Here is a 26,198-nt window from a genome sequence, read left to right on the forward strand (position 1 = left end):
GGAAAATGCAGCTTTAATCTTTTTTCTCGTCCGAAGAATCCCATGCTTTCTTTAAGCGTCAGCTACGTCGACCTTCTACAGTCCATTACGAAAAGAGCGTGGGCCGAAACCCCACTCACCCGTTGGGCATCGTCGTCAGAAAGAGAGAGAAAAACTATTCTGCGAGAATTTATTCCCGCGTGCAGCTATTCGATATTCAACTTACGGATTGGATTATTCAGTTACGGCAAAGCACACGAGGGCTATCTGCCTAAAAGGAGGGATGCCTTCGTGGAGGACTTTCTAAGGGAAACTGGCTCGTATACACGTTACACATGGGGAAAACCACGAAAATGCCCATGCAGCCAGCCCGTTCGCGGGATTCGAACCTCGGACCGAACTACCAGTGTTCAGCGTCTTTACCGCTCGGCTGCTGGTGGGTCCGATTCAACTTACGATTGAATGGATGACGATAAACTTCATCAGTGAGAATCTCACACAGAAGAACTGAATTTGAATCGTGATATGTGTTGTAAGGGTTTTCCGCGAAGATTTAGGGAAACGGAAACTTAATGCAAGAATCATCCCTCACTCACTAACAAATGAACAGAAAGAGGCAAGACGAAGAATTTCTGCTGAACTATTGTGTACAGCTAGACGTGACCCTACATTTGTGTCAAAGATTATTGTGATTTTTCTTGTTTCCGTGAGTGAAAAGGTGACTGAAAGGAAAGCTTCATCAAGATTATAGCAGACATCCAACGGGCTGTGACAAATGAACTTTCAAGCATCTCAGTTAAAGATTTTCCTGCTTGCTTCCAAGACCTCAACAAACGTTGGCAGTTGTGTAGCTAAGGGGACGATTTTGATAGCAGCTAGGATCATTATTTTGCGAATTCAATTTTCTATTTTTGGACCTTTGTCCTGGAAATTTTCTGACAAAGCATGTATTACATATTCTAAACTAAACTGTTTCATGACGATATAGAATATGTAAAAAAGCTTTTAAAGTTATATAATTTTGAATTAGCACACTACTTAAGCTATTGTACAATTTGGGTCATATGCGACTAAAAATAAAATCGCAGAGTTACTAACTATGGCATGTTTTTTTTTTTTAAATTAACATTGCGAAAAAGAAATTTAAGAGAAGTGAATTTAAGTCATTCTCGGATATTCCATTTCTATACTAATACGTCTATTGTTACTCAGATTCTATCAATGGCTTCAGATGTTACAAAAGATATTATGATAGATAAAAATAATTTGTTTGCTTTTTAATGCATTTAAATAATATTGTGTAAATTAACGTTTTTATATATTTTATTTTACAGCTTATAATTTATAAAATGCATGAAGTAAAGAAAGCAAGAAATCGCGGCCTCTGCATAATAAAAATTATTTTTTCTAATCAGCCAAGCAAAAGAAATAACACGTGACATAATTTTGTTTTCAGGATCTTCTTATTTATGGCATAGCGTAAAACTGCAATTAATTCACTAAAATTTCTATTTGATTTAGAAATAAGATGTCATTTTAAATCATGGGGCTTCTGATAAAAAATTAAATATTTGACTTAAAATCTATAGTTGTTATCGACTGCATGATGTTTGAGAAACCAGACAACTATTAACCCCCCCTCCCCCCAAAAAAAGAGGACAGCAACAAAGCAAAACCTTTATTTAAAAGATCACGTTTTTTTTTTTTTTTTTTTTTTTTTTTTTGAATAGCATAAAAATAAAGCATACAGATCGAAATTTTACATTAATTAGTCTGACTGTCAAAAAAGAATTTATCAAACAAACTCGAACCTATATAAAACAATTTCTGCATCGAATTTTGAAAACATAGCTATGGAATACAGTACTGCCATTAAACACTAATGAAATAATGCAGAAAAACAGATGCATAAAAAGAAGTCAAGAATTAGTTCAGATTTATTTCACTTGAAATTTTAAAATTTTATTTTGTCTCAGCAGTTATGATGATGCACGATATGTCAGTAATCATGACGAGGATTTTTAAACCTAATCTAGATCTAAATATGTATTTACGTAGATATAAGTTAGGTTAAAATTCCTTTAAAGCAGCTCAAAGACATTATGTTGCTTTACACGTTTGAATTTTTCTGCTATTAACTTTTCATTATTTTGAACGCTATAATTCATATTTTAAAATATTTTTGTTGTGAATTTGACATTTTTTGCATTTTTGGTTCTGTTTTTGCTTCATTGATAGTTTTTTTTACATCGTTTTGATTATGAGGCGTTTTAAAATATTTCTTAAACTAATTGTTATATTTACACATTATTGTGGTTATATCTGAGCTTAATTAATAAGCACTGTGATTTTAGTAAATTGAAAAAATTTGATTTTTTGTTCTTTACTTTTTCTTATTCTACTATATATATGTATAAAAAATTATGTGGATGACGAAGCATATGATGTAACTGATGCATAAAAAGCGTACTTGCAGTCATATCCAGTTCAATATTCCTTTCTTTAACAAGAAAAACATTTTAAAGCAGATAGTCACTTCTAAATCTGAGGAAGAGATATGCTGTAGATCTTCAATAATTGCATTCGCATTTTTCACATTTTTATAATTTTTTAAAGAACAAGAAGTAGTGGAAAATGCGCTAGGAGAGAAAAGTGTAGCAGAAATCTGCTAATTGCAATATAAATGCTAGTAAAATACTTTTCTGCTTAACATATATTGGTTAATTAAAGTTTCTAACTATTAACTCACAAAAGTTAACATAATTGTTGGCTAAAAACCTTTTGCGTACATGCGTGATTGAGCGTTAAAACAAGCATGTGAGTGACTATATTTATTACTAATTCACATAAATCATATGAATTTCGAAATATCTAATTTTGAAATGACCCAGTTTGGAGAGATTTACTATAGGCATGTTATATTTTTAAAATAGAAAACGGAAATAACCAAATAAAAAAGGAGACTCAAGTGATTACTGTAATTAAAACTAGAGTTTTATTCTATGAAAAATGCATTATTTGGTTACGAAATTAAATGCGTTGCAGCTTGTAGTAACAAACAAACTGACAGGCTATTTAAAGTACTTTACTACATGAATAGTAAAATATTCTAGATAAAATAAGCTTTAAGGCTAAAAACATTAGAAAATCCATATTTCATAATAAACGCAGTTTTTCTATGGCATCCGATAATTTATTTGTAAAAAACAGAAATACGCTACAAAGTCATTTCAATACATTTCCATTTGAAATGAGTCTCAGCGAACGTAACCATAACTGAAAATATTATTTCCTTATAAATTCTGAGGAGAAAGTTTTAGATGGACAGAAAAGTTAACTGCCAGCAAATTCAAGTTCCCAAGAGACCCACAAAGATTAAGAATGTTCTGCAAAGAAGGTAAAAATCTTGTCCTTCAATAAAATAGTCATGAAAGTAAATTTTTATAATTTTCTCCACCGACTGTAAAACTTACTTCTGTTTTCATCCTGAAATGAAAACGGACATTGTACCATTTTGTAGCTTCGATTTCTACTGGAATCCCATTCTAAAGAATAAGATTAATGGTCGCTTGAGAATAGAATAAGCAAAGAGAATGGCACCAAATTTAAGATTTCTCAGCGGGTGAAATAAGGACGGAGTTTCAGATAAAACTATTATTAAAAGAAATGCCGCTGCAGGATTGTGTCTTGCTGGAGACACTGTCCTTTATCTTGACAAATAACTTACGTTAAGTAGTCTGCTTGTAGCTTGTTGCTTAATTAACGATGTATTTTCCATATACTTTTCAAATTAAAATACATTTATTTGCTTTCCATTTGTTACAAATTCTGACATAGATTTTTTTTAAAATTGTTTTTCTAATCAGTAATATTTAAAGTGAAGAAGGAAGATTTATATTCATCTGTCACTTACATATTTATTAAAGACTGTAAATGCTATATGGTTCCACTCTCATCAATCACCTTACTTAGAATTAAATATGAACACCTTTCTATTAAATTACAAATTGAAATATATTATACTGATTATAAGAGAAAAAAATCTGATGTGTACACCACATGACTACCTTGTACGGAATATCAAATTATACCCATTTTTTTCTGCATTTCATTTAAACTTATTGAAGTGAATAAAATACTTCAATGACAGCGCATAAACCACGGTAGAATAAAAGCACGCTTTAAAATTCAATATATTTATTTACCATAGCGCTAGGTTCACTTAACAGCGTTAAATCTAATTCATTTTATAACTCAAAATGCACAAAAATTATATCATCCGAAGAATTATCTAATCATTGCCACATGCTCTATTCAAGTACTATAATAAATATAAAACAATGTTTAAAAGAAATAAAACAAATAAAAAAGAAAACTTTATTTACAAACGATTCAGCGCCTCTTACCTAATGCGCATGCGCTACTCGCAACCATTCTCCTCTGTCTGACTGGCGACAATATTTGCTGCTAATACGAAACACTTAATTTCTTGAATTTTATTAGAGATATATTTCTGATTCAATTAATTCAGTTCTCACTTCTCGGCAAGGTAAAAATACATAAAAACTCAAAATACCGTCATAAAAAATTGAATGGTGTCGCAACCCACACAGTACAGAAAGGAGTATTTCCAATTTATACTCCGGGCGCATGCCCAGAAACTTTGATGACTCTAACTTCTTTTTGATTTATTTCTATGTTGTTTTTTCGTTAAGTGTCTCCTTTATTGACTCTGAGTGTGTGTTAAAATGATTAATAAATGACGTCTGTAAATTTTTAGTAGCTTTTTGGATTTAAGAAAGGTCTTCTCAGCGTCAACATCTATTTACAAGCAAAGAGACAAGGTAAAAAGATTTAAGATTATTTCATTTGTTTCAATTGTTTAATTAGAATTTAGATAGCTCGTAAAATCTTAGCGCTCGAACAGAGACGCTGGTTTTTTAGTAAAAGGCTGTTTTTTAATGAAAAGAAATAGATAATAATGGATGCATTATTAAAAGTAAGAACACCACTCAGAACAAATTTTACCAAAGTCGCTAATAGGCTAGATGAAGCTATAAAAGCTAAACCGATAGATTCAGAAGAAATTGATGTAGCGTTTTCGCTATTAAGCGATTGGCTTACAAAATTAGAAACTATTGATCGAGATATTTTAGATCTTGTATCAAAATATCCGAACACGGATTAAAATATGTTTGATCAAGAATATGAAAGGCTAAATTCTTATTCTGACACATACATATCTTTGAAAACGAAAGTGGCACGATTTCGAAATGAACTGTGTATATAACGTATCTAGTAATGATTCTTCTGTTGAAGTGGTAAATAAAAGAAGTGTTAAATTACCTAAAATCGAGTTACAAAAATATGATGGTTCAATTAAAGGGTGGCTTGGGTTTTAGAGTTTGTTTAAGAAGATTCATGATGACCCATGTTTATCGAATGAAGAGAAGTTTATATATCTCATTCAAAGCACCACGCAGAAGTCGCGCGCTCGTGACCTTGTGGAAAGTTTACCACCTACGTTAGATAATTATCCGTTGGTGATAGAATGTATGAAGTCGCGTTTCAGTAAAGACGAATTACTAACAGAAGAGTATGTGCGTGAATTTTTGACTCTAGTATTGAGCCATAATAAATGTAATTTAGCGAAGCTTTATGATGAGATCGAAGTACAGTGGATGGACAAAAATATGGAAACACCTTGTGAAATGCATGTTTGAAAAGAAAGATTGATTTTAATGAAATATGTAAGTGGTGCTGGTGTTTTTGACTACTGACGCCACCTATACAACTTCGTAAATGTGCTAAACAGTTCAGTTGTTGTCGAAGTACTGTTATGTGAGGTTGTCATTGCATTATGTCAGAGTTAACAGACTTCGAACGTGGGCAAATTGTTGGAGCACGTATGGTAGGTGCTTCCGTAAGCAAGGTAGCCGAGGTGTTTAGTGTTTCAAGAGGTACTGTATCGAAGATTTATTCCGCATATTTGAAAAGCGGAAAAACATCATCTGCTAAATCACAGCGCGGACGAAAGTGTGTCCTGAGTGATCGTGACAGACGATCATTAAGGGCAATTGTGACGAAAAATAAGAAGACCACAGCTGCAAAAGTTACTGCTGAAATGAATGTTGTGTTACCGAACCCTGTGAGTACCAAAACAATTAGAAGGGAGCTTCATAAACAGGGAATTGCTGGCAGTGCTGCAATTGAGAAGCCACTCATCAGTGATGCTAATGCCCGTAACAGAAAAAGGTCGTGTTTAAGTCATAAAGCCTGGACCATAGAGCAGTGGAAGCGAGTAATATGGTCTGACGAGTCTTCTTTCACATTGTTTCCCACTTCTGGCCGAGTTTACGTTTGGAGAACGCCATCTCAAGCCTACAATACAGACTACTTGTTGCCAAGACTGAAACATGGCGGGGGTTCTGTTATGGTTTGGGCAGCCATATCGTGGTTCTCTGCTAGTCCCATGATAACTGTGTCAGGGCACATGACTGCCAAGACTTATGTGAACATTTTGGCCGATCAAGTTCATCCCATGGTACAAACTTTGTTCCCCGATGGTGATGGTGTCTTCCAAGACGACAAAGCCCCTGTTCACACAGCTCACATTGTCCAGGACTGGATTTCTGAGCACGAGGATGAGTTGTCCCATCTCCCCTGGCCACCACAGTCACCAGACCTGAATATTATCGAACCTTTGTGGTCTACATTGGAACGGAAAGTGCGTTCTCGTTATCCACCGCCAACATCGTTATCTGAACTTGCCACCGTTTTGCAGGAAGAATGGTATAATATTCCCTTGGCAAACATACAGGAACTGTATTTATCCATTCCGAGAAGACTGCAAGCTGTTTTGGATGCCAACGGGTTTCCTACACCATATTAAGCAAAGAAACATGTTTCTTTAAAGGTGTTTCCATATTTTCGTCCAACCCCTGTATATTTAAGAGCCTTAGGTACCTTAGGTGTTACCTCCGATAAATATGCAGCTATGCTCTATCCTCTGGTCGAGAGTTGTTTATCAGAGGATGTTTTGAAAATATGAGAACGGCATATCAGTTCTCTTTTAGTTAATGAAAAGGGAAAAGGAAAGTAAACAAATTAGCTGTTCGAATGGAATTTTTAAAATAAGAAGTGGAAGGGGAAGAAAGACTTGCGATTGCTAGAAGTTCGTTTGATAATGAAAGCGAACTTCTCAAAAGATCATCTAAGCGGAATCTTAACGAAAATAAATGTGATATTTCAACCACTGCTAGTCTTTAAAATACGAATGGTTATAACGAAAAGAAGTGTATTTTTTGTAAGAAAAAACACGATTCTCAAGATTGCGATAAAGCTAAAAAAATGAGTCTAGATGAAAAAAGGGACGTAGCTAAGAGGGCTGGTTGCTGCTTTTCCTACATTAAGAAGGGACATGTTTCGAAACAGTATCACAGTAGAATAAAACGCTTTATATGCAGTAAATTTTATTGTACTGTTATATGTCCAAACTTTACTTGAATCGAAAGCAGATGTTCAAAAATCGGTTGAAAACCCGAACTGTACCCAGCTCAAGGATCAGGCCCTTACAAGTCAATCTAACTCAACGGGGGGACTGTTACAAACATTGGAAGTTTATCTTAGGGGTAAAAATGGTAGACACATCGTAAGAGTCCTTTATGATACAGAAAGTCAACATTCAATTTTCGGAATTACAATGGCAGCAACGAAAAAAGTAAAATTTTCGCCTCTGTTACTGGTTTTATACTTTGCGAATTGCGCATTAGAAATGCGCGCTATGATCGCAATTCTTGTTCATTTGCCTTGAAACTTTGATCATTTGTATGTTCGATCAAATGTTTTTGTATACCAAATTTCGTCACGATCGCAAAAGTCTTTCTTGGTGCTTCGAGTTTTTGCAAAAGAATGTATAAAGCAAGAAGCATTGTGCATTTAATGGAAAGTAATCTTGGTTGAATTAGAACGAAATGTTAACTTTAGTCATAGAGACAGATTTAGGAAATGTTTGCATATTTTAAACCTGATTAAACAATTTCGATATTTAATAATTTTAGAAATTTGTTGCATGTAATTAAATTGAGTTTGTTTTTAGCTAAGTAAAGTAAGAAATTATTTATGTAAACGTATTTGAATTGTTAAATACCTAAAGTATCTTGCATACTTGGAAAATGTGCTTTGAATGAAAGAGTAACTTAAGCTAATAGTGAATTGTATTAAATAAAGAAAAAATAACACGAGAATGTATATAAACTAAATGTTAGGCTCTCCAGCCAACACTAAGATAATTTTCACTAGATTTAGCATCTCAGTCTGAGCAGGGTGTTTTTCTGAGGTCTAGTATGTCTAGTGCTAACAAGTAGTATGTGGGTTAGTTGGTAGCGTTGTACACATTGTACATGAAACACGCTCTCATATTCGGTATACCATGCTGGAGAGCAGGGAGGCCTAGTTAGCCTTCTTAAATTGTTAGTACAGCACTACTCTTTATCTTTGAATTTATTGTGTAACCATTCGTAAGTTCCACGGCAAGTTGTCGGTGTTATTGTAAACAAAAGTAAACATATCGTAAGTTGTTTTGTTATTATTGTAAACAAAAATAACAAAAGTATAAAAACATATAAAGTAAGTCGCATCTTATATTAGAAAAGGCAAACAGAAAAAATGTGTGTGGCTTGGACGCACTCTCTGCTAATAAATGTTTATTAATAATTTTTTACATGAAATTTTGTGTACAGTAAAATTATTGATTTATTTTGTTACTTTACTGCTCACTCGTGCGCAAACTTTGATTTATGTTGCAAAATTAAACAATAAAATAATAGATCCACTTTCGTCAAATCTTTGTTTAATATTATTTATTAATTATTTGAGTTCGTTTAATTTTATCGGCAAGTCTCAAATTATATGTACAACTTTAAAGTTGGATTTATTCCCTACTTTATAATTCTCCTATTCTCAGTCACATGCAGCTCACACAGTAATGAATCTCACATTTGAGAGAAACGGGTACTTACTAATATGTTTATAACACGAAAAGGTATTTTAGATGAATGTCTAAAGTGCGTTTAAATGTTGATAATACCTACAACATTATACTCTTATGGGAGATAGCCTGAATTAAAATGTGTTATAAACTTGCGCTTACATAGTTTTGGACAACTTGAATTGTTTGAAAATACTATCTTTGTTAAACTATCTATCTTGATGAGATAGAACAAAAAGGTTGAGGTGTGAGAAAAATGAAAACTAAGGTGGTTATGGTGTGACATGGATCTATTTCTGATCAAAGAAACCCAAGTTGCTTTTCGAAAATGGGTTTCGCTCAAAAAGCTGAATATTTGGAAGATGCATTAACTCCTTTTGCATGACAACATGAACCACGCTTTACTCAATAGTATCATTTCATATGTAGAAAACACACTAATATCTTCTAATAACTAAATTTAACTCTTACAAGTTTCACGCATGTGTCACAACGTTTCCGTGAATCTTTTGAAGAGACGAATGCTAATGCATTTGTAATTCGCAGTAGATTTAGAGTCTGCTTATAAAATATTATTATTTTGTTTAATTCAGAACATTTAATGCATCATTAAAAAAGTGTGATTGTCGTAACAGTAACAAAAATATTTAACTTTACAAATTAAAACTCACTTGAAATATATAAAAATCCACAAGGCAAGAATCAGCGCAATGAGTGAAAAACCATAGCCAACATAGTAAACAGTGACAGCGTCACGCATGTCCCATAGTACCTGCAAACAATAAACTTATTTAGATGAATTTATTCTTCTAATTCAAATCACAATTATAATATTAGATTTGTTATTAATAAATAAGCAGGCCATCATAATTGTTTTAACTAAGTAGATAGAAGTATGGAGGACACCTAATATAACCAAACAGAACACCCATATCATCTCTCCATACTATTTTTCTAAGGAAAAAAACTAATTAAAGGGTTGCATTGTATTGTAGTGAATACTATTGCATTCTTACTATTCATTATGTTTATACAATTTCGAATCCAAATCTGGGAATGTGAATATGCACTTTGAAAACTGGAATTTGATACTGTGTGGTGAGGGCTCTTTATTTGATGTGCCTTTTTATCTTGTGTAAATTTTTCTATTACAGCAATATTTGCAATTATTAATTCACTTATTATTCATTTTACAAAAGTGGCACAATGATACTAAGTATTATATTAAATAAGCACTAAGGAATGCGTCATCATTTTAATTGCTTTAAAGAAACAATTCTCTACAAGTAAACGCGCAGAGAGTTCTGCAAACATACATAAGCATTATTCTATCCTAATATTTCGAGAAATCTAGTATCGTCGAATATTTCGTAAGGTTGGTAGTTGGAAAATGTTGCATCGAGAGAAAAAGAAATATGTTTCGCGTTACCTGTAACATTACAAATAACTGGATCAACCTTCCGCGGTAAAACTGCTTTGCGTAATGAACTACCATGCTTTCCAACGTTTTTAGATTATCATAGTGCAATGGTTTCGTCTGTTTCATTACCAATTCGTAAAAAATGTGTTTCGCTAGCGCTGACAATTGAAGTATTTTCTACTCATCATTTTGTGGACAACATATCCTGTCATATCTTACCGTTTACCTCTTCGAATGACCTCATGAATAAACATATATGCGCACCTATCGTTGACCTAAAGCCTTGGGTACCTGTGGCACAACTACATTTTCCAGCGTTTGATCAAGGACATCCCGCAGGATGGCATATGAATAACTTAAAATCTTCTCAATCTCGAAGGGAGACTTCATCTGAAGAAAAACTAGATATACACATGTATTTCTTTTTGAGATTCGAATCCGCTAGCAGCAGATATTGTTCTATTAGTACAGTGGCAAGCATGCATCAATTTTGGCAAACTATATAGTCGTTTATATTAAACTATATAGTCGTATATATTTCATAAAGAAATTCTAAATTATTTTACTCACTGTGTTGAGAGTTTACAGTTTTTATAAAAAACTAATAACGACAAATTTGAAAAATAAAATAGATGAATTATTTTTAGCCCAAATTATTAATCTCAAAACGCATTTTGTAGCATTTCACTATAAACGGCGAATCACTTTTTAAATTGTTGCCAAAAATATTATCGTCCTGTGTTATATTTAAAGAAATTAATGAAGAATATGCATGAATGTAGGTATGTTTCGCGCATTGTGAAAAAACAACGGTATCTAGAGCCATCAAATTTTGAATTTTGAATAATGAGATCCTCCACCAGAGCGTGCGCACCTGGAAGCCCGAATTTTGAATTTGTTTTATTATCTACTTCATGTTTTGTAAACTTTTAACGAATTTCTGATTAACAAACTCAATGATTTCAAAGCGAGCAATGGCAACAATGTACAGGAAAAAAATTATCTCCAGTGAGCGAGACTGTCTGTCGGAAATTCTAAAGACATGCTGTTTTTAAATATTTTGTGGTACAGCTGTTGAATGGAATTTTATGTAGTTTAAGGGCGAAGAACATGATATTTATTAAATAAAGATAAAACACGAAACATTGAAAAACGCCCCTGTGGGCAAAATATGAAATCTGATAGCATTCAGATTTTTTAAAAATTTTCTTATTATTGCTTGATTATCTTTATTCAATACAAATCATCTATGTTAAAACAAACTTATTTAAGAATTTAAGTTTATATTTATAAACTTTAAGAATTTAAGTTTAATAGTACTTGAAAGCAACGTTTCTTTATACTTTTGTTTCTACATATTAGGAAAAAATCATCAGCTTATTTACTTACTTTCATTTTTAAACGTGAAACTCTATTTAATGGTGGTGATTAATCATCATATTTTACTCATCTTTTATTTATTTATTTGGAAAGTGCTCTGCAAAAGCCCCAGTTTATTAAATTGACAAAGTTCTTCCAACATTTGACGTTTTCCAGTCTGAGGATTATTAATGGAATGGTTATTAATTACCAAATAATGCTTTTACATTTTTTAACGCTCGTAAGCAATGTTAGTTTGAAAGCATACATTCAGTGAATTTTTTCTTCTGATGACTTAAATGGCTATGTTTTTATAATTAAACATTTATATTGCTATGTTAATCCTACAATCAATTGCAAAGTAATTTTTTATTAATTTAATAAATCAAAATTAATTTATTTTTTTAAACATTTGAAATAAAAATATATTACAAAGCATGTACCTATGCCGATCATAACTGCGACGAGTGGCATTAACTGGAATTTGAACCTAGAACTTTCTTTTCCATCCTGTTAGGTTACTCTTATCAAACTATGGAAGCAGAAAACTGATTTTGAATAACATTCAATTGATGAAACCGAGGTTTCTTGAATATCGAAGTGTACTTGAAACGATAAGGCGCTTTAAGTAAGCAATTTAATTTCAAGATATCTTTCATAGTCTTTTCTTTTTACCCGGGATCATCCCAAACAAATTTAACAAGCTTCCTTGTGCCACGGTAGAAAATTATGCAGGACTCGAACAAAGTTCTGATTGATCCAGGAGGATAGTTTGCATTTATCTGCTGAATTGCTTATACTCGAAAGCCGCATCGTAACTGGTTTAAAGGAGGGCTTGCAGCAAGAAGGGCCCAGCTTCACATCTTTAAATTTTAGGAAAATTAAAAGAAACATTTCAAAAATTCATTTTTAATTTATATTCTAAACGTTTGCCCTCATTAAAAGTGCTAGTAAAAATGATTTTTTACTCCAACGCAAAGAACGATTTTACAAAAAAGACCCATAAAGACATAATCTACCAAAGTGGAGCTGGGCCCCTTCTTGCTGCTAGCCCTTCACTCTTGATCTGATCTGTTTTGACTGAGGATTAATGAGCTTTTGAATGCTTGATGATTACATATCTTCCCCTTTTTTATCATCACATTTCATCTGTTATTAAGAACAATGTAGATCAATCAGTCATTAAAGAAGGCAAGGGAGATAGATGGCAATAATAAAAATTTGAGGTCAGATGTTGACTGTCTCTATTCCAAGTTATACGTATATTTCATAATATTTTTATTGTAAATTTTAGAATTTTAGCACATTTAACGATCTTCTGCGGTCTGTTCTCTTTACTATTTTCTAAATATTTCGACCGAGTTGAGTTACGTTAGTTTATTCGACTGTCATTTAAATAATAAAAACTATTTGAATAGGACTTCTTTATAGGCACATTTTCAATAAAAAATTAATTTAGTCTACACTTTTAGGACATTTTTAATCTGTGCATCTTCTAGGAATTGAAGTCGAAACTTCAATTATTTAAAGTTGAGTGCCTATAGTTATGCGATTGATACGCAGGGATCTGGAATGTGATTTCATCCCATGTTATGTTAAATACGCATATAGTAGTAATGAAATAACCTCTAATTATTCTTATTATTAGAATTCTTCTTGCATTGAACCAGCTAGGTAACGGTTTCATTTATAATTATTTTTAACTAGTACTGTTCTTAAAATTACGTGAGAAATAACAGGAATTGATAATTAAAAATGTGAGTGTTTAAAAAAGAAACTAAAACTCTGTGAATGTTTAAAAAAGAAATGAAATTTGACGTTTTAATTTAAATATATTTGCGACACGAATCATCAAAATAGTCATATCAAACAAAAATAAAAATCTGCTGTTGTTTACTTAAAAAATGTTGAAAACAAAATACGAAAAACATTGAGAAAGACATTCAAAGCAGATTAAAACATTGAAATAAAATACATACTAATTTTAAGACACTGCAAAAAATAAGATCATTAAAACACAAAACACGAGATCAAAAAAGTCATATCAATAAAATATAATTAAATTTTATGAATTTTTTAAAATTGACTAAGTTGTAAATTGTAATTTATAGCTTTGTAAATTTATAAATCAATTAATATTTAAAAAGGCTGAATAAAATAAAATTTATAATAAAATAACTAACAGAAAGCTAAATCTCGACATCTTATTACGTTAAAAACTGCAGAGTAAATTTGAACACCGCATTCATGTAAATAGAAAGAAGAAGTTAACAGTACAGAATCTGCTTATACATTTTTAACGACAAGGAATTAAAAAAGCTAATGATTTGAATAAAAATATATGGCAATAGCTTATTATTTCAAATTAGAAATATCGTTTGCTACTTTCAAATATATTCTTCTTTCAAAATGTGGCATGTTAACAAGCTGTGGATTGAAGGACAAGATTTCGCTTTTCGAACGACACTTTCCGAAGAAAAATATTCCTATTCCATAATTCAGAAACGCTGCGAAATGCAAAGTATTAAAATTTCAAAGTGCAAAATAATGACTATTATTAATCGAAAAGGGAAAAACCATCAGTTATTGGAAAGAAGTCTCGCTGTTAATAATGTTTCTAATGTTAAATAATTAGTAACTAGAGAAAATCCGCCGATGCAGAAATCAATTGCAAAGTTTTAAATACATTTGTACCAACAGAAAATAAAATAATAAACCAAAATTTACAACATGGAATATCTAAAGAACATAATGTTTCCCAGCGTTCGTCAGCCATGATTTAACGCAAAATTATTTGTAGAAACCTGTATGAAAACTACTTAAAAACTAAATGAAACTAAGCAAGAGTTAAATGGAAATACATTGTGACCCTTGATGAAGCACAGATTTACCTAATCAACTGAGGTCTATTTATTATCGAAATCGTGAAACAGAAAAATATGTACAAATCTAGTTCCATCTGAACAAAGAAAGGTTCAGTGAAGGGTTTATAATTGTAGCATGATTCTCTTTCAAGGGGAAATTAAAAATAAGAAGAGCAAAAATAATGTTAAAATCAACTCAACGAACTATCAATAGAAAATTTTGCGCCCGATATTTACAGTAAAAACTCAGTTTCTGTATCCCAGCGATCTTCAAAGAGTAATGCTTCATCAAGACAAAGCAACAAGTCATACTTCGAAAAGTACCACTGTATTATTTGAAAAAATGAAGATGGATGTAGGTATTGTATGTATACCTTTTCAACATATTCCTGCGAAGTCCCCTGGCGTTTCACCTACTGAATATTATACCTCTGGCCTCTTGAAAAGAGCTCTTTTTAAGCGAAAAACCCACCGCGGTTGATGGGTTGTGGAAAGCACTGGAAAAGGAATGGAAATAAGTACTCCTGGAAATTTTACGAAAACCCCTTCTATCATGGAAATCATGATGCAGAATTATAATCCAGAAAAAATGGCTATTAGCTCGAACGTTAAAAAAATCATTTTACATTTTAAAAATTAATTACACGGCCTCGAAATCGTCTAAAAATTTAAGAACATACTCTGTATTTGAATGCATTTATTAAATTAACAAGAGAAGATAAATGACCAGTAAAATATTAAACAGATAAAATTATTAAAATGTTAAATATCTAAAAATTATGTTATAATTAACAAATGCTACCGCCAGATTAATTGCTGAGTTTCTGTACAAGCACATGCTTCAAAAATTTACTTCAGCATTAGGAAAATGCCAGCTTTGCTCTCACACCATGATTAGAGGAAAATTAGCAAAAGTACCTTTTCACAGATCTAGATATATATACTGTTTTACCACATAAAAATGAAAAAAAAAATATAAAACAGATTTCTTGTTAAGTTCCACAAAAATTGAGCATCAAAAACAATTATTAATACCCAAATTTTTTTCAAGTTTACTGTTCCTAACTTTAATAAGAAAACTGATCATAAAAATTAAGTTATCTCTTGCTCACGTTCATTTGCATTGGAGAAATCTTAAAATAAATCATGAAAACTAAAAATTTCAGGAATCAGAAAACAGTTTGGGTAAATAAAGGGGAATTAGTTAAATATTATTAGTTTGTCAATGGAAGGACAATATTTATAATTTAAAAATACAACAGAAATATATTTTAAAGTCTTCGAATTCAGTTATCTGTGCAGAGAAGGAAAGCTTGTCAAGACTGAGCAGACTGAGCTTGCCACATTCATAAATGACCCGTAACGCACTTCGAATTTTAATAAGAAGTGTAAGGGTTTTCTTCCACCATCCCTTTCTCTGCGCCTTTGTGGTGTAAACAGAAAGCACGTTTAGATAGCAGTCAGAAGGTCCGGAATAGGAGTTTTAAAGAGAAAAATTTACACTTTTCACATCTCTGAAAAAAATGGCTGATGACTCTAAAGGATTTCATACTTAACACTCCTTTCTAGGAAGAAAAAATTCACTGAATTTCCTCTACAAGAAAATTTACATACAAACAACTTTTGCATCACAAGAAGGACTAAAATTAATCGCGACTAAAAAAAGATGTCAGCAACTTAGCTAGCCATAGCCAATGAGTAAAATGCTGATCAAATTACCAAGAAATGATTTATAAAAAAAGCTTTTCATTTACATTTAGGCAATAATTGCTTAAAATAGTGAAAATCCCTTGTTTGACATCATCTATTTACTGCTCAAAAGAACTAGAATAGCTTCAAAAATAATTGATCCTCCGCTAGCATACTTGCAGTTGAGAAATAGCATCTGTGACGAAATTTGCAAATTTCAACAGGTAATGTGTTTCCTTAGAAAGATGGCCCTTTGAGCAAATTCATTACTATGTCCTTCGTAAAATCTTTCCCTAACTGGCAATATTCATCCTTAAAATCTAATAAACGAACTCGTAAGGCCTAAATAAAGGGATTTCGATGACAAATTAAAGATCTACCACTATCAATAATTTCGCTATAAATTCGTGAAATTCAGTATAAAACCGTAGTTGAATTTTTTCACTCTATTAGGATAGAATATTTAAAGCTGTAAGAAAGCAGCAAAAAAAATTAAGTTGGATCTCTCTCATTTTAACTGTTTTCTTCGACAGAATGTACATTTCAGTTGCCAAGTGCTTTTCCATTCTATCTTTGATTTACTTACTGCTAGGAAATAAAGACAAAATGGACATTCCCGTACGAAAAACAATTCAACGAACCTAAGATAGTGACGTTTTCTTTTTATAGGAAAGAGCTAATGCTGTTTGGAAAAAAAAACTGTAACAAGAAATAAAGCAACCCTTCTTTTGTTAAAATTGTAAAAAGAACTAAATCAAAAATCCATTTTGTTTACTTGTTTGTTTACAGTTGAAGATCTGTGAATAGTGCCTTCTTTGAGAACGATCCTTTTGAGAATTCTGGAAGTCTGATAACTATAATCCTAACAAAATAACTTTCTAGTCCTGTAGAGGAATCATATATAAACGAAGCAACTGGATCTTAAAATCTTTCACCTTCGTACAGTGGATGATTCACCCCGGAATCAACTGAGTATTTTTAAAATACTCAGTTGATTCCGAGTTCATCTTGATGAAAAGAGGTGGATTTGATACTACAGCTGAATTAGTTTTACATAGATTTAAAATAAAAAATTATTAATAAAAAGAACAATCGGGAATAATTCAATATAAAACAGTTCTTGCCTGCAAATATTCATCTTCTGGAATCTTCAGAGGAGTGCAAGAGCGATAATTTGCCCAGCTTGACCAACTGGCATTCATCAGACATTCTCTGCTGGCATTTCCTTTAAAATATAAAGCACCAATGAACAAAGAGAAAGAATACTGAAAACATAACCTATCACATATACACATATATATTTTAGGACATATTTAAATATTTCCGTACATACATCTTTTGCATATAGAGAATAATAATATACGAAAATGCTGCATAAATTACCAAAATCTAAAATTCATGTTTTAGATTTTATGCTTTTTGTATCTTTGTTATTTCACTTGATCTTACTACTGATTAAGAGGATTGAGAAATAACAATGCTACCAAATTCTCCAATTCTAGCTAATGGACTATCTGTATGAGGGTTTCATAGTTTCCAATCATGCTCGAATATAAGTATGATTCAGTTTCTTTTAGAATATACTCTATGAAAGAAATCCTTCCTATAAGAAGTTAGTCCTACATTTTCAGTTACACTACAGCTGACACGGCAGTGTGTCAGACAAGTTCGGAAGCCCTGCAATTAGACAGACGACAGTTTGCCAGCCAAGTTCGGAACAGACTTGGAAAAGAAAAAAATGGGAGACACCGGCCATGTGCATCTTACACGAAACCATTTCGAAGTATATTAGACCCCCTGTATAAGGTATTTACTACCTTCTATCTGCTTCCTTCGTGGTATACTGGTTCTCGGCGAGAATTCGAGAGATCCAGGTTCGAATCCCGGCGAGGGCATTGCTCATTTCTTCAGTTTCCGGACATCGAAAAAAATCCACGTATGCAGTGAAAACTTGTTCTGTATTTTATAATTCGGCAAATTATAATTCATGGTAATGCTGCAGCTTAATTTTCAGAAAATCACTTCTAAACAGGAAATCTCTTTGTTATTGGTACAAGAACTCTAAACGCATAGGCTATTTATATACGTACAGGTAACGATAAAACGAGAGGTACCAGCGATGTACCGTGGGTCAACTGGCAGTTCTTTCCAATACTAACTCTTAAAAATGCCAACTTTATAAGAATTTACAGAGAAAGGGTGAGCAAATGGGTAATTTAATTTTTCCAAATGATCTAGAGTTATCTAATATGGTACATAGTGCAATCCCACCGTACGCCCCGCATCTATTATTTATTAAAAGTAATGATTTAGGACATAAAGAGATTACAATATAGTCTCAATACAACTTGAAATTCACAAATTAAATTGAACATCCGTTTTGGTGTAACAAAAATAAAAGATAAACATATTAGTATACAGGTAAACATAATGAGATAACTATAATAAATGCTGGTAACACAATATTATGATGAACTGTAATATGAATAATACAATAATAGGTGTCCGTGGGGTTACTTCAGTAAGGTTATTACAGTTTATAAAGTTTACAAGTGGAGTCATTTTGTACATATTCACAAAATGCAAAAGTTCACTAAATTTATGTTGTCACTAAAATCAAATAAAATCAGAACTTGCACTTGATAAAGATACAGGCCGCAGGAAAAGAATCGTTGCATAATTATTTGAAACTTCGGATTGTGATGTTTAACTTTAATTAGAAACCTTTAGAATGCCAAGAGATCAGTTTGTGGGGATTTTACGTGAATATCCTCAATTAAGGGGCACGTGAAAGTGTAATGATCAGGAGTTTCCTGTTCTCCACATGTGAAGATATCGGAATTCGCCATATTTCTTGCATAGAGATATGTGGAAAAGTGTCCGTGTCTTGTTATACAGTAATTTAATAAAGGATTCGAGAACAAAGATGCGAAGCTTACATCGGGGATAAGTTATATGTGCATCTTCCTTGTGAAGCGTATCCAACAAATCTTGCCAAGACGTTGAAGCAAGTTGTTTTCATTGGTACTTGAAATTTGAGCGAGGCAAAAGTTGATTTCAATACCATCTTGATTAAGAGCTTCTTCTTTGGTAATTCATTTGCCTGATCTTTTGATCCATGAAATTTGAATTTTTTAGTTTGGAATTTCGGCAAGAGAATTTATGACAGAAATCAATGGAGAGGAAAGTAAGAGATTCTTAAGCGCTAAAATAACTGCTTGTGAGTCAGATTTTAAGGTAAATTAGTTTAGATTTTAGAGAATGTCTATGTCAATCGCGGCTTTTATGGCTGATAATTCCGCTTTGGAAAATTCTATTATTATTGCGGAGATGACCTTTTCATTTAATGATATTTGAAAAAGACATCTGGACGACCTCCCGTAAGTATAGAATAAACTATTCTCATATCCTATCAACAAAACCTAAGATCATCACTAAAGACGTGCCTTTATCTTTAAAGTCTACCATTTAGAAAACTTCAAGAATGTTTCAGATATGTTCCTTACAAATTGCGTTTTTTGCAGCACTTACGTTAGATTGAAACAAAAGCTTGTCCATTGTAGTTGTAGTCATTTTGATAACAGAGTCATGTGACATTCGTGACCGACTGCCTCACCAGATGGAATGCTGGAAAAAATTCAACATAGCGGACACAGAATGATGGGATATTAGTCTTCTTTTGAATAACTCTGTATGTTAATTCTGATTAAAAAGTGTAAGGTTCTGTTTTCAATATTTATGTTTATAATAACTTCTGTAAACTTTTTAATTCTATAGAAAGAGATAAAAGTACCCTTTAAAGATTCCCCCTATATACTCTTGGTAAAATGGAAGCACGGACGAGTGGTAATCAATAAAAGTCGCAATTCAATCGAAAGTTAAAATATTAACTTTAATCAAAATGCTTTGTTACTGTAGCCATGGAGACTAACACAATATTTCGTACTTTTTTCGCTCCATTTTTTAAGAAAAACATCTAAGTAATGATTCTGTAGCTATAGAAACCTCGGTAACGTTTTTCTCATAAGGATATACTTCTTCCATCTTATTGAATGAACCGAGGTCCCGGAAGAATGAGACGAGAAAATAATTAATGAAGATTCTTTACATAAAAAACTATACAAAAAGAAAGATAATTTGTTGATGTCCAGTTGCTGAGGATTTCGTGTAATGTTGTAATTTGTCTTTATAAAAGCTCAGTAAAAAGCAGAAAATTACCCATTTCTGCATTATAATATTCTCTTAAAGCAAAGCCTGTAGAAAGTTTTTAAAACCCTTTTTTGACTAAGTTAATCGAATTTTTTAACGGTTCTGTATCCGTCCGAAAAAACATGCTCAGATATTTTTACACCGATAATAAATCCATCAGCGGAGTTCAAACTCATTTCCCCACGTAATTAAATTCTATTATAAGAGTGAAATGTCTTTGAGGCACATTTTCTCCCAACTCAATTATCATGCATGAAATTCTGCAAGAACTCTGCTTTTATATATTCGAAAGCACCGTGTTTAATAATAGAGTTATTTTCTCGGACGATGTAATTAATATAAAGATTTTATTTATCATCTCTAAGAAACACGATAAAATACACTGAAACCTGGGCAAATGGTTTCAGGTATTTAACGAAATTAAAGAATAATATTTCGAAATAATATTTTTGGCGTTTAAAGAAATATTTCACATAGGTAAATTTGTTCACATTTCTACAATTACAACTACTGTGTCATTGCTAGGTTTATTTCAGTGATGATAAATTTTGTAGATAATAATGTGTAAAATGAAAATTAAGAAATTAAAAATTTAAAAATATTGAAAAAAGTATAGAAATCAAGTACTAGATTTTGTATTACAACCTTTTGCTTTTAAAAAAGATTTGAATTAGTATTTGCCTTCGCTAACTGACATAAATCTAAGAAGTATCTTTTCCTTTACGAAGATTAACGAACATTACAATGACTGCCGAATGAAGGGCTTTCGTTTTGAAATGCATTTAAATTTAAGATAGTTTTGAATTAAGAAGACTAAGAATTTAGATTAAGCTTGGGAGTGCTACTTTATTTTTCTCTGCAGCTAATTCCGAGCTGCAAAGCTAAGTTAACAGTATTAGAAATAACTACGCGGCTGTGATTATACAGCCACTGTTCCAGAAAGCCTAGTGTTATGCTTTCTAAGGTTGTTACAAGCATGGCTATTATGATCTTCTAGTAGATGGAAAACTTTTATCGCCAACTGACGTCTGAAATTTTGCAGATTTTTCCGAGATTTCATTGGAATTATGTTTCAGCGTAACTTAATCAGACAGATGTTGCTTCTAGAGGAGTTTTTCAGAACAGTTTGTAATAAACTGACTGTGATGGCACATCCCTAGTTGGTTGAAAGAAGCCCCTTCGATTTGACAGAGTTCTGAACTACCCAACGCCATTGAGGTTTAGGGTGTAGTTTGGAAAATGAAATTTTGAACTCTTCTAAATAACACATCTTCTTTATCAAAAATTGCTCGAATTTTATGCTATTGCAATAAATTTGTTAAAACTTTCAAGGTACAAAATCGTTACCAAGTTATAAGCCTTTCAGTGAAATTCCGCCCTCAACTGCTTTAGAACATAAAAAAGTATTAAAATATTTAATATGATTATAGGTACAAAATGTTATTATCGGTACAAGAAGTATATTTTAAACATATATACATTTATTAAGTTCCAAGAAGCCTTTGAAAAATAGTGGACTGGCGGCATTGCAGTCTTTCTTTAAAGATGATTTGTTACGGGTGGAAGGTCGCATTTAACAAGCTACTTTAAATTATAATTCTAATCAACCATTAACTATTCCATTACCTAGTAGACTGAGTGAACTTTTGACAAACAGTATCATATTACATAGTTACATGCAGGGTTTACAGTTTTGGGTTACATTTTAAAACAAAAATTATTAGATTCTTGGAGCAAAGAAGCTTATTAAATATTTTACAGCAAAATGCGAAGTTTGTTTTAGAAAGCCAATAAATACTTCTAGTCATGTAATGGATAACTTGCCAAAATATAAAGTAAACTTAAGAAGGACATATTTCAACTGTGGTATCAACTATACAGGACCAATAAATTTGAAATTTAGCAAAGGACGTGGTGCAGTGATGTAAGGACTACTAAGGATAATTTTATATTATTTGGTTTCTTAGGAACAAAAGCTACTGACCTAGAGGCTGTTTTAGATTTAACAACTAATTCCTATATTGATGAAATGAAGAGGTTTTCAGCGCGTACATGTGTACCACAAGACATTTCCTCTAGTAATATGACTAATTTTATTGTAGCAAAGAAAATATGTTAAGTAGAAATAATCTTGAGGGGATTAAGTAACTCAAGAGAATTCAATGGTTTTTTGCCACATTTTCCATTTATTGCCAAACGATTTCTCATGCCTCTCCACACTTCTGTGGTATATGGGAAAATGGAATTAAATCTGTAAACTTTCCTCACAACAGAATTAAAGGAGAGACAATACCTACATTTAAAGAGTTGGTTATTTTGCTTGCGGAAATACACTCTATTTTAAATACTAGACTTCTAATTCCCATTACTTCAGATGCATCAGATTTTGATATACTAACTCTTCTCATTACCTTGTAAGAGAAACGCTTACAGGAGTTCCCAAATATAGCTGACCAGCTTTCAGAATCTTCGTTCCAGGTGGAGTCTGCTGCAACAAATAAAGCAAGGATTTTGGAAGAGATGACGCGGTTAATATCTACATGCCCTTGCAGTCTAAATCAAAATGGATAAGGAGTTGGCGTAATTTGTAAGTTGGTGCCATCGTTCTATTAAAAAGTGAAACTTCTCCAGCTACATGAAAACTGAGAACAGTGGAAGCATATCCAGGACAGGATTTGATCATGTAGCTAAGGTTCAGACTGTTCAAGCCGTGTTCCAGCGCCTTGTAAACAAGTCAGTCCTCTTGCTTAAATATAAAAAATCGATTCTTGATGGTGGGAGTGATAACTGATTGCCGCATGGAAATTAACCATATAGTGGAGTGCTGCTGTGAGGGTTGCTTACATTTTTCTCTGTAACTGATTCAGCTGCGAAGTTAAACTGTTTACTTTTTTTTTCTTATTTCAAATAACCATGCTGCTATGGCTATATTGCTGTTGCTCCAGAAAGCAACTGTAGTTTCAAGAGAGATTTACTGCAGATCGCCTGAAGCTGTGGACCACCTCCTTTTTATTTCTTTTTTTTACGTTACATTACATTATATTAAGTTTAGCAAATATTCTGTTTGATTTATAGAGTCTGGTTCCCTGGATTATTTTATTCTATGTTCAGTCACCGAAGAAAATGCTTAATTATCATATTCTCTTACATTATGTGATAAGACTATGACATTTATAAATATCACCGGTATTCCAAGATACTGGCTGTTAACTTCAATCATGTTATTAACTTCAGCTTTTTCCCTCCAAGACGGTGAGTTTAAGGATATATTTCGAAACATTAGATATTTGGAATATTCCGCTAGGCATTCTAGGAAGTCTAAAACGATTTTCCAAATATATTACAGTAATTTTCTTTCCTTCATTCCTCTCCTGTTTGAAATTATAAGAGCTGATTATAGTAGCTGCAGTCACTTCAAATCATGTGATTACTTCATGAACTACTGCTACTGAGAAGTGAGTGACTACTGAGTGAGTTTGCAAGCTTATTGCATGTTTCAAATTCTAATGTTAATTTTCAACCGAGACGTACTGCCGTTTTGGAACCGAAGTATCGATGTTTATTTTTATTTCAATGAATGTTAGTGGTTATCACTTGGAGTAGCAAAAAAGGTTCATTCTCCTTCTCGTAACCTTAACACGGAGATGAGTGACTAGTCTACAGTTCAAACCGCTTGATTCTGTAACTCACAATAAAGGTTTAGCTCCTGGCTTTTTCCTGACTTGAGTTCTCTATGCAAATATGCAAATAAGGGAAGAAATGACAAGGAGAGAAAGAGGAACTTTGCCGAATCATTTAGCATTTTTACGCGTTCTTACACCTTGATGCAAATATACGGATTACGGAGTCCTAGTTGAAACCCCCATTTTAGGCAAGGGGTCAGCCACCTTGCCTAAGATGGGCTAAAAAGTCACCATGGAGATAAACAAACTCAGCTTACCGGGTATTCCGAGTTCCACACCGGTACCTACGGTCTTTAAATTTCTCCTTAGCCTCATCACCTAACCTGGACCGAAGAGTCTCCACTCTCTGTTCTGAGGATAGCCCTTAAGGAGTTCCCTTATGAAGGAGTGTAGCACTAATCGACTGAAAACTTGACAGTTCGTCATAATGACCTGCCCGTACTACACAATCAGTAGTAAAGGCGGTCGCCTTTACTACTGATACTAAAGACTGAGGATTTAACCACCAGTCTTGTGAAAAGTTGCCCTTTTCCCCATGTCTACTGGAAACGCCAGGTTTGTGTTTTTACTTCCCGGTGCCGAGACCGTTAAAAGTATGAGAAACATCGCAGTACGCATGGCACCACCTAGTAATCCATACGGTTGTGAATGCAAAGGAAACAAAGTTTTCATAGACGAAGTAAACAGCTCGTAGATCGTTCAATCAGGAGGAACCATCAGTATCCAATGAGAACTGTTGTAATATATTACATCATTTCTCGATCAGTGGACGAAACTGTATTTAAAGAAGATGATTTTGTCCTGGCATTAACAGTCTTATTTGCCTGAATCAAAGTTTTCGAGTAATGGAACAGCTTTAAGCACTAATTTGAGCTTAGCTAATGGTGTGCAGTGTAAGATCAGTGTAAGACATATTAAACTGCACAATTTGGGTTACAGAACTTCTCATGTTTTCTTTTCAGAAGCCGTATGTATTCTCAGCTTTCGTCTCCTTGAGGAATTAGCATTTGTTGAAGCTCTTATGTTCAGAAAATTAGCTTTACCTACCTTATTGAATCCATATACAAACATGAGATGCTTTTTATCATATTTCAAGCAACCTGGAATTTCAAGCAGCCGTTCTGTCTGGGGAAAAGTCGCTGATGCCTAAAACTCTAGATTGGCTTTAAAGACTTTCATCTTGACGTTCAGGTGCTGAACATACTGAAGAAATAAGTCCGGGGACTTGCAACTACGTGGGAATTCCACAAAATAAGGCAAATACAAGAGTTCTTTCTTAACATCATGCCCTTCTGTGTCTAACGGGAGATATCGGATGGCAATGCAAAGCGGCTTAGCCTTCTTTTATAAAATCATAACATGTTACAGTTGGTTTTTCTATAGGCTTGTAATTGCTCATTTATGAGCATGTTCTGACTAAAAGTCTACTTTAATTGACTTCTCACGCAATGTTCCAGCGAAATCATGCGTGTGGTTGTCAATAAAGAGTGTTGTCATTTTCTTACAACTTATGCTCGGCAGAGGAGAGAATATGGGCGAAAAACGATTTTTTGCTTTCATAACTTTCATCACGTTGAGTATTTATATGGAGGAAATTTAAATAAGTATCAAATATTCAAAAATGTTAATTTTCATTTTTATTAGCACAATTATAATGTTTGTTTTTAAAACAGTAGAAACTCACTCATTAAATTTGATAAATTTCATTTATTTTTTTAAAAACTAAGATCAAATTCCCATTTTTAAGGACATCTGGAAATGCGCTTCTTAAGCCTTTAACATATTAACTGATTTTATATAAATTTCGGGCAAGCATCAACGAGAGAAAGTCGTAGAATTAAATTTAATTTTAGCTTCTCGCTCTTTTAGAAAATCAAACACTTCTGTATATTCAAAGCTAAAAAGAAATTTCCAATTAATGTACGGGTTTGCTTCTCGAGTGTTTACGTATCTTGTACCACAAGCCGACATTGTTCAACTTCAATGAAAAATGCGACGCCCTCTGG

The 26,198-nt window shown here is 32.8% G+C and overlaps 1 protein-coding gene across 2 annotated transcripts in view; it reads right to left on the reverse strand.

Annotated features, from left to right (window-relative positions):
• The window catches only part of LOC118181820 (diuretic hormone receptor-like), a 376,168-nt gene that overhangs the window by 97,900 nt on the left and 252,070 nt on the right, over positions 1-26,198 (reverse strand). For both annotated transcript variants that reach the window (XM_085819127.1, XM_085819126.1), the window contains 2 exons: positions 17,425-17,525; positions 9,640-9,740 (listed from right to left, as the gene is read on the reverse strand). In XM_085819127.1, the coding sequence (XP_085675253.1) occupies positions 9,640-9,740; positions 17,425-17,525 (202 nt within the window). The remainder of the gene's footprint in view (positions 1-9,639; positions 9,741-17,424; positions 17,526-26,198) is intronic.

Source organism: Stegodyphus dumicola, chromosome 6, assembly GCF_044657685.1.
Source record: "Stegodyphus dumicola isolate Sdum_Otavi_A_Nest chromosome 6, ASM4465768v1".
NCBI lineage: Eukaryota > Metazoa > Arthropoda > Arachnida > Araneae > Eresidae > Stegodyphus > Stegodyphus dumicola.